The sequence below is a fragment of the Ailuropoda melanoleuca genome, chromosome 10 (assembly GCF_002007445.2).
Source record: "Ailuropoda melanoleuca isolate Jingjing chromosome 10, ASM200744v2, whole genome shotgun sequence".
Classification (NCBI taxonomy): Eukaryota; Metazoa; Chordata; class Mammalia; order Carnivora; family Ursidae; genus Ailuropoda; species Ailuropoda melanoleuca.
The window spans coordinates 91,166,225-91,182,331 of NC_048227.1; the positions used below are offsets into that span (position 1 = coordinate 91,166,225).

The following is a 16,107-nucleotide window of genomic DNA, read 5'->3' on the forward strand; positions in this document are numbered from 1 at the left end:
AAAAAAAAAAATTTACTCCAATTTGAAATTTCATTCTGAACCAATCATTTAAGCAGTCTAGACAAAGTAGCCCCGGAGAAAAGTGGGGCTTCTTCCAGTTCGTCACTGGTCTCACCTGAGGAACGGCTGGTGGGGGCTGAGATGTAACGTGTTCCACGTGAATTATTTTTGTAGGCAATTTGTTGGTGCTCATGGCTGAAGTGCAAGGCCATTTTCTTGCTCACTGAGACCGAGAAAAAGCTTTACTGGCTCTCAGCATTTCTAGATACACCCATGGTCCCCACAGACCCTTTAGGGTCCCTTTCAGGGCCCCTTGCACACAGAGGCAAAGGGACCACATCCCTCAAGAGAGTAGACACCAAACTTGCCATGGAATGAATACAGATGTAGATAAAATATGATAATTATGTAGAAGAATCTAGCAAAAGTCCTGTTGAGGAGTAGATTTTCAACACTATTAGTATTCTTCCTTCTTTCATTTATTCCTTCTCTCTTTCCCATTGCTGCTACCTTCCACTACGAAAGCCAATGCATCAGATCCTTTTCTTTCTGCCTCTCGCTAGAGCCAGGGGAAAAGCACGTGATCAGCTTACCAGATTCTGACTTGCCCCCAAACCGTTCTTATGTGAGGATGTGAGGACGGACGGGACATACAGAGATGGTGGCAATGCTGTGTCCCACTGCTCCTGCAACATGGCCTTGCTGTGTGTCCTTTGCCGAAACATGCTTAGTTCCTGCCAAGTTCTGATGCACAATCCTCTAGCATTCCATCAAATCTGTACATCCCTTATATACCTCTTGAATCGCCTCTATTTTGCCCACTTGTAAAACAGGTTATTTAAAGTTTTGTTATGGAGTGCAAGTGTTCTTCTGTGTGTTGCAGATAATCACATAATGTGGGTGTAGAAGTGCTTTGCGATTTGTCTTTTAACCTTACATCTTCTACCCGAGACTTGTAATCTTTATGCAGTCGATTATGTCATTATTTTTCTATACTGAGTCTAGGGCGTTCATGTTATTTGAAGTTAGATATCACTAACTCAAGCATATAAAAAATATGTCCCCTTATTTTATCTACTATTTTTGGTTTTTTAAGAAAATATTTGAGGGCCGCCTGGGTGGCACGGCGGTTGAGCGTCTGCCTTCGGCTCAGGGCGTGATCCCGGCGTTCTGGGATCGAGCCCCACATCGGGCTCCTCCGCTATGAGCCTGCTTCTTCCTCTCCCACTCCCCCTGGCTTGTGTTCCCTCTCTCGCTGGCTGTCTCTATCTCTGTCGCATAAATAAATAAAATCTTAAAAAAAAAAAAAGAAAAGAAAATATTTGAGACTTTGATTTAACTACAAGAAATAAAGACTTGGTTTATTTCTTATTCTAAGTCTCAGCTAATTGCCCTAGGATTATTATATATTGAATGTTGTACCTTTGATCCACTAAATTTTAAAAACCACTTCGATGATACACTACATTCTAATATGGGCTTGTGTTTGTTTCTGGACTCCATTTTCTTCTACTATTTTTCTTGTCCTTTTTTGTTTCTTTCTTTGAGAGAGAGAGTATGGGGGAGGAGTGGCAAAGGAAGAGAATGAGAGAGAATCCCAAGCAGGCTCCACACTCAATGCAGAGCCTGATGGGGGAGTTCTGTCCCAACCCTGAGACGAGATTAGAGTTGGACGCTCAACCAACTGAGGTACCCAGGTGCCCCTTTTCTTGTTCTTTTTAAATACCATATTGCTTTAGTTGTTATGAATTTATAGTTTGTTTTGATTTTTTAGAACAAAATCTGCCTAATGTCTTTTGCTTCAATATTTTCATACAAACACACTTTCATACAACATACATGCTTTTTGGATAAACATTTTTGTTGGGCCTTATCTTTGAACACATTTATAATTATGTATTCTTTATGCTCTCTATAAAAGGGTTTAGTGCTTATCATCCTGCTACACCTTCTCCTCTCTTATTTTATTTTGATTTATTGTTCATTCAGCTGGAATATGTATTCCAGAATTTTATTCACTTAGAATATATATGCTGTATATTTTGGGTAATTTTAGATATTGAGGTCTATTTTCCTTTAAATATGATTGTTATATGAATGATAATTTGCTTACATATGAAATACTTGGATAATATTTTTTTGTTTTAGAACACAACAGCCAATGCCTGAGTATCTTCTGGTTTTAGTGTTAAAAATGGTCATTCTGAGGCCTTTACTCTATACCATATCTGAAATCCTAACACTTATCTCACCTATCCCTATTTCATTTTTTTCCAGAGCACTGAGTATGGAGCATCCCATGCCCCATCCTCTTAGTGAATTCATTAGTATATGTAAAATATATAAGAAGCTATAGCCTTCTAGATGCTTTCTTTATTCAGGCATTTTGCTTAAATGTGTATTTCTTATATTCATATATTGGCCCAATCTACAAGGTTTTTTTTTATTATTATTGTGTAGATGGCACAGAAGTTACATTAGTTTCAGGTATATAACAGAGCGATTCATTAAGTTTATATATTATGCTATGCTTACCATAAATGTAGCTGCCACCTGTCACCATTCAACTCTCATAATATCATTGACTATATTCCCCATGCTGTATCTTTATTCCCACGACTTATTCCTTCCATAGCTGGAAGACTGTATCTCCCACTCCCCTTCACCCATTTTGCCCATCCTCCCATCTTCCCACTTCCTCCTCTAGCAATCACCAGTTTGTTCTCTGTATTCATGGGTCTCTTTCTGCTTTTTGTTTATTTGTTATTTTATTCATTTGTTTTGTTTTTTTAGAATCTATAAGTGAAATCATATAGTATTTGTCTCTCTCTGGCTAACTTATTTCACTGAGCATAATACACTCTAGGTCCATCCATGTTGTCACAAATAACAAGAGCTCATTCTCTTTTGTGGTGAGTAATATTCCATTGTGTGTGTGTGTGTGTGTGTGTGTGTGTGTGTGTGTATCCAACTTCCTTATCTATTCATATATCAATGGACACTGGGTTACTTCTATATCTTGGCTATTGTAAATAATGCTGCAATAAACATAGGGGCACATATATTTTTTCAAATTAGTGTTTTAGTTTTCTTTGTTTTTCTAGTAGTGGAATTACTGGATCATGCGGGATTTCTATTTTTAATTTTTAGAGGAACCTCTGTACTGTTTTCCAAATTGGCTGCACCAATTTGCATTCCCACCAATAGTGCACAAGGGTTTCTTTTTCTCCATAACCTCTCCAACACATGTTATTTCTTATCTTTTTTATTCAAGCCATTCTGCCAAATGTAAAGTGATATTTCATTGTGGTTTTGGTTTGTATTTCCCTGATGATGAGTGATGTTTAGCATCTTTTCATGTGTCTGGTGATCTGTATGTCTTCTTTGGAAAACTGTCTATTTAGATTCCCTGTCGATTTTTTAATTGATATTTATCTTTTGGTGTTGACTCGTATAAATTCTTTATATATTTTGGATATTAACTCCTTATTGTATATATCATTTGTAACTATCTTCTCCCATTCAGTATGTTGCCCTTTTTTATGGCTTTGTCTGCTGTGCAAAGCTTTTTATTTTGGTGTAGTCCCAATAGCTTATTTTTGTTTCTGTCTCCCTTGCCTTAGGAGACATATCCAGAAAAATGTTTCTACAGCTGATGTCAAAGATATTACAGCCTATGTTTTCTTCTAGAAGTTTTATAAATTCAGGTCTCAGATTTAATCCATTTTGAGGTCTTTCATCCATTTAGAGTTTATTTTTGTGTGTGGTGTAGGAAAGTGTCATTCTTTTGCCTGTAGCTGTCCAGTTTTCCCAGCACCATTTTTGAAGACACTGTCCTTTATGCATTATGTATTTTTGCCTCCTCCTTTGTCTAGATTACCTGACTATATAAGCATGGGTTTATTTTTGGGCTCTCTATTCTGTTTCATTGATCTGTGTGTCTTTTTTGTGCCAGTACCATACTGTTTTGACTACTAAGGATTGTAGTATACCTGAAATCTGGGATTGTGATACATCTAGCTTTGTTCTTCTTTCTCAATATTTCTTTGGCTATTTAGGGTCTTTTGTGGTTCCATACAAATTTTACCAGTATTTATTCTAGTTCTGTGAAAAGTGTTATTGGTATTTTGATAGGGATTGCATTAAAGCTGTAGATTGCTTTGGGTAGCAAGGACATTTTTAACAAAATTAATTCTTCTAATCCATGAGCATGGAGTATCTTTCCATTTGTTTGTGTCATCTTCCATTTCTTTCATCAGTGTTTTATAGTTTTCAGAGTACAGGTCTTTCACCTCATTAAGTTTATTCCTAGGTATTTTATTCTTTTTGGTGTAATTGTAAATGTAATTATTGTCTTAATTTCTCTTTCTGCTACTTCATTATTAGTGTTTAGAAACACACTGATTTTTATATATTAATTTTGTATCCTGCAAGTTTACTGAACTCATCTATTACTTCTAATAGTTTTGCAATAAAGTCTTTAGGATTTTCTATGTATAGTGTCATGTAATCTGCAAATACAACCTAAAGTTCTTTTTGTAAGGTAAATACACAAGTCAGATTACAATACTCTCATGCTCCTCTATTTTTGTCTATTTTTTAAAATTGGAATTGGACTCCTTGAAAGGATATAGAAAGTGATAATAAATAGATAGATGCAATTTTTACAGGGCAGAAAACAAGGACTTTGCTGTCTTAGAGACTGCATTCATGTTATAGAGAAATGGTTTTCTGGTAGGTGAAAATTTGTTCTCTCTGGGCTAGGGGCAAAAATTTTTACCTGTTTCTACCTAATTCCCAGGTGGTAGGGCTAAGTCAACACCTGTGTGCATGATGGGCGTAGTAAAGAATTAGAGTAAATTCTTTCTGACAGGATAAACTTTTTTTTTTCTTTTTAAAAATCCTTTTCTAGACATAAGCAATATAATTTTTGATTTTTTTCTAGTTCAGTATTTATATGTCTATCCTTTGCTTTTCACTTCAAATATTTAAGAAACATATTCATAACAATAAGTTCTGTTACCATCTACTGCTTGATACAGTATAACGAGCTGGACATATCTCCGTTCTACATTATCTTCCTTGCCCTGTCACATCTCCTACGCTTTGAGTCCTCTTCCCCTTGCTGCTTGCTTATCTTTTTGTTACTGGCCATTGATTTTCCTTCGCTGCTTTATTGCGTATATATATATTTTCCCCCTTTCCTGCTCTCCCTCCAACCATTTATCTTAACCATTCTTTGAAGCAAACCAACCTGTCAGAAATTCTCTGTGTGAAGTTTAAAGTGCAGATCTTTACACCAGCATATCATGCTTTTCCCATGAAAGTATTTCTACTATTTTCAGTTTGGATCCTAAGAACCTAGCATCAAGGTTCTTTGACATCAGTCAGACAAATTTTTGCTGAGTATCATTAAAAACTGTTATAGAACAGAGAAGTTCCTCTCTTCTTTCACCCGGAAGTGATATTACTGTTACTGGGGTCACCTGCAACCTTTCAGGTACTTTCCAATTCCAGCATTCCTTGCGGTCCTTGATAGAAGCAATTAAGTGAGCGCTTTTCACTCAAAACACGTAAATTGCTCTTGGCAACCTTGCTGTGAGTGTCCCAGTGCTTTCATCTGTCTCTGAATAAACAGGGAAAACACACACATTGGGACCAATAATTTTCTCCAGTTGCCATCCATCTACTGATATAAAAAATGTATTAACTTCTGTTTCTCCTAGACCCTTACATCTTTTTAAGCACAAAATTATTGTTGAATTTGGAGTTTCTTAGATAGGAAGGTGCAGAAAATCCCAGAACTACCTTTTTGTGCTTCCCCAGACACATCCCAGACCCCCTGAGACGAGTCTCTGGCCAAATCCTGCACTCCAGCATTTGAAACAAACTCTCTCCCACCCAATGACATTTTTGTTCTTTAAACTTGAACAACAGTGTTTTCAAGACATACCATGACAAATTATTTTTCTATCGTTAAATTATTTTTTCCAAAATAGAAATGTTTTTGTTATTTCATTATTATTAACATTATAAATGCTTTTATTAAAACAAGTTCAAACATTATTAAAATGTTCAAAGTAGAGAATGAAAATTCATTATGATTCTGCCTACATAGACAATCACAAAAATGATTTCTGTGTATTTTCCTAAACTTTTTTCTTATTAATATATGTAAACCTACTATATATATTTTATAGCAACAATGGAATCATACGGTACTTCTTGTTCTGTAATGTATTTTTCCCCTAACTATGAGCATTTTTTATGCTAATATATATTGATCTACCTTGTACGCCTTTGTTTGAATATAACAATAATTATACATGTTTTGTTAATTTCGTCTTGACATTTAGATTATGACCAGTGTTTTACCAATATAATTCTGTAAAATGGCATCTTTGTATATATATCTTTGCCCATTTATATGACTATTTTTTCTGGGATTTCTACATGTGGAATTATTCAATTATATACAAACTCTTAATTTTTATAAGTATATCCAAGTTACTCTTACATTTTAATTTGTGTGCAATTTCCATTTGATATAAATGGGATTTAAGTCTGTCATTTTATTATTTGTATACTCTGTTACTTCTGTTATTTACTTATTTTTTTGTATCTGTTTTTTCCTGTCTATCTCTTGAACATTCTTTGGGATTCCATTTTGAGTTATCTCTAGTGTTTTTGAGTATATCTCTATGTATTACTTTTTTTTCTAGTGGTTGCTCTAGGGATTAGAATATACATGCTTAGTTTATCACAGTCCAGTAATAGCATCATTTGCCACTTAGATTGGAATATAGATACTTTACCACCATTTGGGCCCCCTTATCCCCCTCCCTTTATAGCATAGCTGTGAAGATATTTTCTTTATACATATTCAGAACCTACTAAGAAATGTTGCTTTTAAATGTTAAATATAATTTTTAAAGCTCAAAAGATGAAGAATTCTTTATTGTATTTGTCCATATAGGTGTTTATATTTTTCTTTGCTCTTTCTTCATTCCTTATGTCCTAAGATTTCTTCCATTTCCTTTTCTTTTCTTTTTTTAAAGAATTTCCTTTCACCATCCTTTTGGGGGCCAATCTTCCGGTAATAAACTATCTTAACATTTTTTGACTGAAAAAAAATATTTTTAATGGTTTATTTATTTCAGTGAGAGAGAGTGCAGGGTGGAGGGGCAGAGGAAGAAGGAAAGAGAAGTTCAAGCAGATTCCACACTGAACACAGCACACCTTGGGGCTCCACCTCACAACCCTGAGACCAGACCTGAGCTGAAACCAAGAGTCAGACTCTTAACCAACTGGGCTACCCAGGTGCCCCTTGTCTGAAAATGTTTTATTTCAGCCTTATTCCTAACAGATACTTTCACTGATAGAGTGTTGTGGGTTGGTAGGCCTTTTTTCTCAGCATTGACAGCTAGTTGGATGTTTCCTTCTGGCTTCTGTGGTTTCTGAAGAGTAATCCAGTGTTCTTTTCTCACTAGCTGTTTTAAGGCTTATTTCTTTGTCTCAGATTTTCGGAAGTTTGAATTTGAGGTGTCTGGGTGTAGATTTCTTTAAGATTATCCTCTTTGGAATATTCTGAGCATCTTGAAACTGTAGAGACATGTCTTATGACAAATTTGGAAAGTTTTCAGCCATTATTCATTTAAATATTTTTTGAGCCCTGCATTCTTTTTTCCTCATTTTTGGGGACTCTGATGACATGCATGTTATATCTTCTTTCATTGTCTCACAGATCTTTGAGGTTCCTATCATTTAAAAAAAATCTACTTTTCCTTGTACATAATTTCTATTGAACTAACTAATTTCTTTGCCATTTGCATCCTATTATCGATCTTTCCCTATGAAAGTTTTGTTTGCTTAAGTTCAAAATTTCTGGTTATTTCCTTTTATATATTTTTTTGTTTCTTTGCTGAGATATTCTATTTTTTATTTGTTTCAAGAGTATTCATAATTGCTTTCTGGAGCATTTTTACGACATGAGCTTTAAATTTCTTAACTAAAAATTCCAAATTCCCTGTCCTTTTGGCACTGTGGTCTCTTGACTGTATTTTCTCATTGAAATTTAGATTTTCCTGGTTTTTGCATGATGAGTAATTTTGGACAGTTTCCTGGACATTTTTAGTGTTCTATTTTATGACTGTTTTCTACTTAAATTTTTCATTTTAGCACGTAGTCAACCTGTTTAGATTCAGAGTGTACATCCTGGCTCACTTCTGTGGGCTGTGTTTCAAATGTTAATTTAGTTTCTAAAGCCTGTGCCACTTCGCTCTGCCTCTCTTGTTTGTTATCCAGATGATAAGACTCCATCCCACATCCTGAGCACTACCAGGGGAGGGGGAATGCTACCACCTCATTCCTGCCTGGGTAGAGTGTGGAAATAAGAGTTCCTCCAACTGGCTCTACTAATGCAGAAAGCACTTCCTCTTTACTTCAGGAGGAGGATGGAAGTCATAATTCTGCCCACTCACTCCACTGGGGAGAGAAACTGCCTTGTTTACTTCAGGACAGGCAAGGAAGTCAGAGTTCCACCTTCAGGCCCTGTGTGGGAGAGGCAAGACTTGTCACTGAGATGAAGGTGGGGGGAGCGCAGTCGGGGCTTCTATCCTATCTATATAATTATGCTCATTCAGGTATTTGCTCAAATCTCTGTCCCTGATCTTTTGTAATTGTGATTGATGTGATTAATTAAAAAGCATTTTTTATTCTCCCTTTAGCGTAGTCATAGGAGGAAGAGGATATAAACTTATGTAGCTATTGAGTTATTTTGACCTAGTAATCAAGTGTGGGAGATATTAAAATTTGAACACGACTGCATTCTAAAGTAACTTGGTAACTTATATTAAAAAAGGAGACATCCTTCTTCATAAACATGCTAAGTAATTAAACATTTTGATAGTCATTTAAAATTATGTGGTGTTAACACAGTAAACTCAGTAAAAACTGCCCAATGTACATCATTTACATGCAGTTTAAAAAAAGTTGTAAAAATGTTTCAGTATTCTATGATAAGGACTCAAATAAATAAATTCAATATTCTATGATGACTTCACATATATATAATATGTATATTATATAATATTTACATATATATATATTTAAAAGATTTTATTTATTTGAGAGAGAGAGAGTGAGCACGAGTGAGGTGGAGGGGCAGAGGGAGAGGGACAATCAAACTCCCCTCTGAGCAGAGAGCCCAACATGGGGCTCCATCCCAGGACCCTGAGATCATGACCTGAGCTGAAGGCAGATCCTTGACTGACTGAACCACCCAGCTGCCCCTATATATATATAATATTTAATTTCTTCATAAACTTTAAGGAGCAACCCAACCAATGTATTAGTATCAAAGAATTTAAAAAATTCCAAAGAAAATTTTTATTTCTAATTAAATTAAGTTTTAGATATGTAACACTGAACACTTATCCCAGTATATTTTTCGTAATAGCTTTTTTGAGATGCAATCACATACCATGCAGTTCATCTATTTATACTGTACAGTTCAATAGTATTTAGCAATCAAAGCATTCTCAACTGAAATATGTTATTGATCAGCTGGAAGCAGATGATATTCATTGAGTTGGTTTAACTTAAGTTCCTATGTTGACTTAAAACTTTCCTTCATAGGGATCCAATTGGTTCCTTCAAAATTTTTGTTGAAAATTAAAGTGTAGAAAGGGAGCTTCTATTATTAGTTTTTTATTTTGGTAAAATATATATAATGTAATATTTAGCATTTGACCGTTATAAATGTACAATTCAGAGGCATTACATAGTTTTACAAGGTTGTACAACCATCAAGACTATATCTCCTTCTACAACTTTTTCATCATCCCAAACGGAAACTCTGTACCTATTAAACAATAATTTTTCATCCCCATCTTCTCCCCATCCCTGGTAACCTCTATCATGCCTTTTGTCTCTGCAAATTTGTTTTTCACCAGATTATCATGTAAGTAGACGTATACAATATTTGTCCTTTTGTGTCTGACTTATTTCACTGGGTATTCCTTTGGGTCTTATCATCTGAAATTAGAAAAGAGAGTCTAAACACCTGTGCTTTAACCCTGTCTTGCCCTACATCATCTCTTAGGGAAGAAAGAAAGACACACAACCACTAAAGAGGGCAATATGAGCTCAGAGTTAGACATGCCATGCAGAGAAACCATGTTTCACCCTAATGCTCCTATATACTTGGGAAAAGTAGACTGTTCTTTGAATCATTAGTTCAGATGTTACCTTGTTGTGAAGATTTCCACAAGCAGTATTTGTCACACCTTGTTTTCTGGTCCTCGCACACTTTGAGCATATTACGTCTGATATTGTTGGCATATACGTGTTCCCTCACTAGACTCTAAGCGATGCGATGGTTTAGGGGATGCGTTTGCAGATCTTTAGGTTCAAGATGTTTGCATCACTGCTGAAAATATTTCTTGGGCAAAAGAATTAATCCATGATAAGATTTCACATGTAAAGCCAAAATTAAAAAAATATGTAGTTTTTTGACTTCATAATCATTAATGTTATCATTTGTCTTAAACTTTTAATTGTGAAGTAGTATGTATACAGGAAAATATATCATGATTTTATTAAATGAGGTATTAAATAGCTTCATGTTAAGGATTAGATCTTTAATTAGGAGTAGAAGTAATCTGGTAATTGGAAGTTTAATTTCACTGAGTGTAGCAGGATAAACAATAATTACTTATATTTGGAGAATTGGTGTTACGACTATATTGAGTTATTTAATTATGGCCAAAGTTATCTATGGCTGTATAATGTTTTGGTTCTGCTATTGGCAACACTTTAATTTACTGCATTATGTAGGCTAAGGCACCCAAGAATGTGTTTACAAGACCTCAGAAATAGTGACACTATCGGTATAGATAGGGATGTGCTGATATTACATAAAATAGTCAGTGGTGGACAATAATGGATGAGAGAAAATAATGTAAGTCACTGATGTGTTCCTTTCTTCTCCTGTTTAGGGTTGCTGGAGAAAGATAACTATTGATGACTTTCTGCCTTTTGATGAATTCAACAATCTATTGCTTCCAGCCACAACTTATGAATTTGAGCTCTGGCCAATGCTTCTGTGTAAAGCAATCATTAAGCTGGCAAATGTTGAGTATGTAGAAGGAAGAATGATCAATCACTCACTTATATAAAAACAAAAAGACAACAAACAGCTCTACGTCTATAACATATAGCTTTGTTATTTTTAAATCAATTTAAATGAGCTTTCTTTCCAAATAATGTAAATATTGTAATATAAAAATGAACATGCCAAAACCACTAATTTGAAATATTGAGTTAGCCAGCAATAAGACAACATTCTCCCAAGAGAAAATACTCAAAAATTATTTTATATCCAAAGTTTTCTTACCATGAATGGCAAGTAATCATGAAAAATAATGTTTCAGGTTAGTTTGAGAAAGAAGTTGTTTTGTAGGGGGAAATATTGGTTCATCTAAATACCAAATAATATACCCTGGAATCCAGTTCAAGTTTTAGGTTCTGTAAGTGCAGCAATAATTTACTAACCTTGAAAACCTGAACTCTTCTGAAGGATGTCAGTATGTTCCTCGTGTTTTTGGTAACAATGGTCCCTTTTAATACATTTGTGATGAAAACTACTCATATTTGCTTCAATACCCTTGTGAAATCTGCTTGTGTCTTCTATTCCTGCATGTCTTGTGCCTCAGTGTAAGTGAGACATGTCTGTCATGTTCATTCTCTTGGCTTCCACCTAGGTCAAACCATCCCCACCCCAGCCATGCAAAAATAGCTTAGATGCTTAAGTTGCAAAGGCCTGGCAACTTCGTATCATTTCTCAGTGGGAGAATTCTCACATACACTTCACCAGCTTGAATTTGGTACCTTTCACCCTCCTGCAGGGTGTGACAGCGTCTTCTTCCCAATGGAACACCCACGTGTTCTAACAAAGACCAGGTCAGCCCTTTGCTCAAAGCTCAGCCTCCTCCCCTTTGGGAAGCAGAGGCTTGTCCTTCAGAAGCCCACCCTGCTTTTTGTGGATTTTCCTTTGGCTTCACTTCCTTTTTCTTTCCCAAGGCTGCACAACAAAACCAGCCACTCCTATGGCCATCCTTGTCATCTCTCTTTTCTCTCACCAACCCGATTTTCTGTTTGGAATTTGTTGCACCCAGCTCACAACTTTTAATTTCAATGATTTTTTGAAGAACTCAGCCCATACCTTTCTAGGTAGCTGAATAGTACTAAGTATTCACCCTGGTGACAGCTATATTTGTTTGTTTTGAAAGAAAATGATGTTCCTCATGTTCTTAATTCTCAGACCTAATGAAGTTCTGAGAATTGGAGCTGAATTAACATCAGTGAAGCGTTAAGCCTGTGACCTGGAAATTGGAGTGGCATTTTGTCTTTCTTAAAGCTACAGTTCCATAGAATTTTATAGCAACCTAAGAAATAGGATTATTGTTATTTTAAAAAATAGATAAATCCGCAAGGAAATAAAGGACCAGACTAAATGTGAGACATTTCTGAAGCTTTCTAGTGGACACCTGTACTGTGTGGTACAATTCACATTTGTTTATACACTTTTCTCAGATTTATAGTATACAGCAATTATTTTCATATGAGTTTTAGCTTTCCATATTAAAAATTAGCATGTAATAATTACGTCAACATCATTGTGAGCTATGCAAAGGACATAACATTATCTTTGTGAGGTTTACACAGTTGTTTCCTAAATCTGATTATCCGCAGAGGAGCTTAGACTAAACTGTGAACTACCCCAAGAGATTTTTGTTATCTGTGACATATGTAGACACATCAAAGTTCATAATCTATAAACAACAAACCAATGCAAGTTTATAAATGATAGAACATGTGACTAAGATAGTAAGATTTCTTTCTGAAAAAGGACACGTACAGTCAATCCCATCAATCTCCCCTGTTGGTACCTGGTGGACTGAAGTTGTGACCCCTGGCCACAATGGGGGTATGGCATTTATGTGTGTTAATGTAAATAGACTAATCACTTCAGAAAACAGAAGGACTAAATTGGGAAGAATGATATTTGGTCATTCATAATCTCATTTGACTTTATGCTATGGTGGCAGATCTCTTTTATACGATAGAAGATGTTTCTAGTCTCTCTGAAATTATCTAAGGATTTAATTAGGGATATCTGATGTCCATCTTGACTTGCCATGTATGAGACTGATTTAATACACAGCCTCATAGGTGTCTTAGGATAATAACTGAAATAAGAAAGATAAAAGATACTGTTCTATTTTTTAAAGAACATGTTAGTATTTTGAATATATAAAATATATATCATCTAAATTTACATATTTTATAATATGTGAATATGTTTTGTGTATATGACATGAATATTAATTTATATCTTTTTAAAATAAGGCTTTAGCATGTTTTTAAAATAAACATGAAATTTTATCTTTGGATCTCTTTAAACGCTTTAACAAAACAAATCATCTGGCAGGTGGAGTAGTATTTTCTTGTATTCTAATATGTAACCACTATGACCCCTACATTTTTATTGCTATACCACTGTTTGTTGAAGATTCCTAGTCCTTATATACCTCTCTATTTTCAAATGTGACTAACTAGACTATTGTGCATTTGCCTTTTCAGCATCCATATAGCAGAGAGGAGAGAACTAGGGGAGTTCACTGTTATCCATGCACTTACAGGATGGTTACCAGAAGTGATCTCTCTCCAGTAGGTTTTAACATTAAGTTCTTCATATATTTTTTTTCTTTCTTCCCTGGGAATGTTTCTTGAACCAAAACATTCTTAATCTTTAAGAAAATTTCAAGAAATGACACATTTTACAAAATATTTGTGAACATAATATTTTATAGTGTCGTATAAAACTCCTTTAGAATTTCAGGATACATTCTGTTTCCTTAAGAAGACTGTGAATTTAATCTTTAAATATCTGAATTACAAATATGCAAACAATGTTAATTCTTTATTATGGTACAATATTTACATGCGTCCCTTTACACCTATTCAGCTACTACACTTATTCAATATGGAAATATAAAGGCAACTTTTAATTAACTGAACATATTAGGAAATAACTAATAATAGTGAAACACCTATTAGGCATTACGAACATTAATATATTATTTCTAATTAAAAACCACAGTCCTGAAGATACTGTTTAGTCATTCATATGACCTCATCAGCTCGGTATGTGTCCTTACAAATGAGGAAACTGAAGCCCAGAGTGGTTTGGTTTTTATAAAAAGATCAAATCCATAACACATTTATCAATTTGGATCATCTCTGGTCTTTGATTCGTATTGGAAAGGTACCATTCTCAAAAGGTCCACGTTAGAGGAGATTAAATTCAGTCCCCAGTAACTTGGATTCTACCATCTGAAACATCATTTCAGCAGGATAAACTAGCTGTTTTTTGGTTTAAATAAACATATATACAGGGGGAAAAATGGAAGAGTAGACCCCTTCCTCAAGGGACAGCTTTCCTGTAGGGAGAGGTGATCCTATGTTTTTATTTTAGGCAAAGGTCTAGATAGGTCTTCTCATGGAAAATCCTTTTCTGATATCTAAGAGAAGAGAATATTTCTTGAAACACTATGGGCAATGTTAGTAGAGGGAAGTAGAGACAGAATGAAATTTAAAACTATGCACTTTTTAAAATTTTTATCTTTAGCGTTGATGGAATGCTTATAATTTTGTCTTAATTTTTCCCATGTGATAGTGAATAGAGATAGCGGAGACAGGAAATCCTCAGAAGTCCATTGAAAGGTGGTGAAGAAATAGGAAGTCAAAATAAATAAGACTAGAAAATTAGTCAATTAGAAATTATAAATTGTCTCTTGCCAGAATCATACTCTGATCATATATGAAAATTGAAAAGTGTTCATAGACTACCTTAAAATTAATAATAAAATTTTGAGCAGTTTTAGATGTTCAATTTGCATGAATTTATGGTTGCTTATGAAATTTCTATGAAAATGATATAAGGGGGGAAACCTTGAGCTTTGGAGTCAGAAATATATAGCTAGATTTGTGTTCTGACACTTCAGTTTCAAGCTGTGCGAATTTTGTAACGTAACTTCTCTGGGCTCCAATTTCTTCATATGAAAAATGGGGATAAAATGACCTATTCTATATGGGTTGTTCCAAAGTAAGTGAGTAAGTGATAGAAAAAGTAGCTACTGTACTGTAGAGTCATAATTACTATAAGTTTCTTTCCCTCTCTAGTGACTGTCACTAGATTATTTAATATTATCTAGATGCATGTATGATAATTGGTAATCAACCTTTGAAAATGGGGAAAATTCTAAAGAAGAATAAGTGAGACTGAGCCAAACATTCAAATTTATCAATTTTCTCCTAAATACAACTAAAAAGTAAAAAATACATGCTTTGATCTATGTATGTCATGATTTGTAGAGTTTTTTTCCTAGGAACATTCCGCCACATTATTCATATAATTTTAAATTACAATTATACTGTCAAATTACAAAATAAATTTATGCATGCCTATGTAATATTAAATGAAAAGGATGTCATGAAATAGTATATAGATGATTGTCAAGAAACGTTCAAGTTGAATGTGTCATCAATCGCCGTCTAGCCAAGGCTGCAGGGGGTCAAGAGGGCTTCACGGAGGGTGTTCTGACTTGGTCTGAACCTTTACTATTGACCGGGTTTGTTTGAAGGAAAGGAAGGAGAGGGCCAGTGAAGCAGGAGAACAATATTCTCAGAGCCACAAGTATGTTCAGGAGTGGGACGTTTCTGTTGCCAGGAAGGTTTAGAATGTGAAGAGAAAGCCTCTGAGGGACCTACAGTAGTGTTCATGGTTTACAGGATCAAGGAGAATTAGAGTGCTGAAGTTCCAAACTCAGATTGACGATTAGAACTTTTTTTCCATGTGAAAATCAGCTAGGACAAAAGTGTTCTGTGGCATCGCCAACAGACACCTTCCCTTCCACTCTCCTGTGGGAGTACCAAAGGGAACCACTGGTCTATGTGCAATTTTTGACCTTGCCTCTCAGGTTTTCCTTCAATTAATGCAGTTTTTCCATTTAAAAAGGAAAAAGAAGGGCTTTGACTCTCCAT

At 35.0% G+C, this 16,107-nt stretch overlaps 1 protein-coding gene across 1 annotated transcript in view; it reads left to right on the forward strand.

The window, feature by feature from the left end:
* ADGB (androglobin) overlaps positions 1–16,107 on the forward strand; it is a 162,908-nt gene that overhangs the window by 35,567 nt on the left and 111,234 nt on the right. The window contains exons 6-7 of the mRNA XM_034669608.1: positions 10,998–11,137; positions 13,645–13,731. Coding sequence (XP_034525499.1) covers positions 10,998–11,137; positions 13,645–13,731 — 227 coding nt within the window. The remainder of the gene's footprint in view (positions 1–10,997; positions 11,138–13,644; positions 13,732–16,107) is intronic.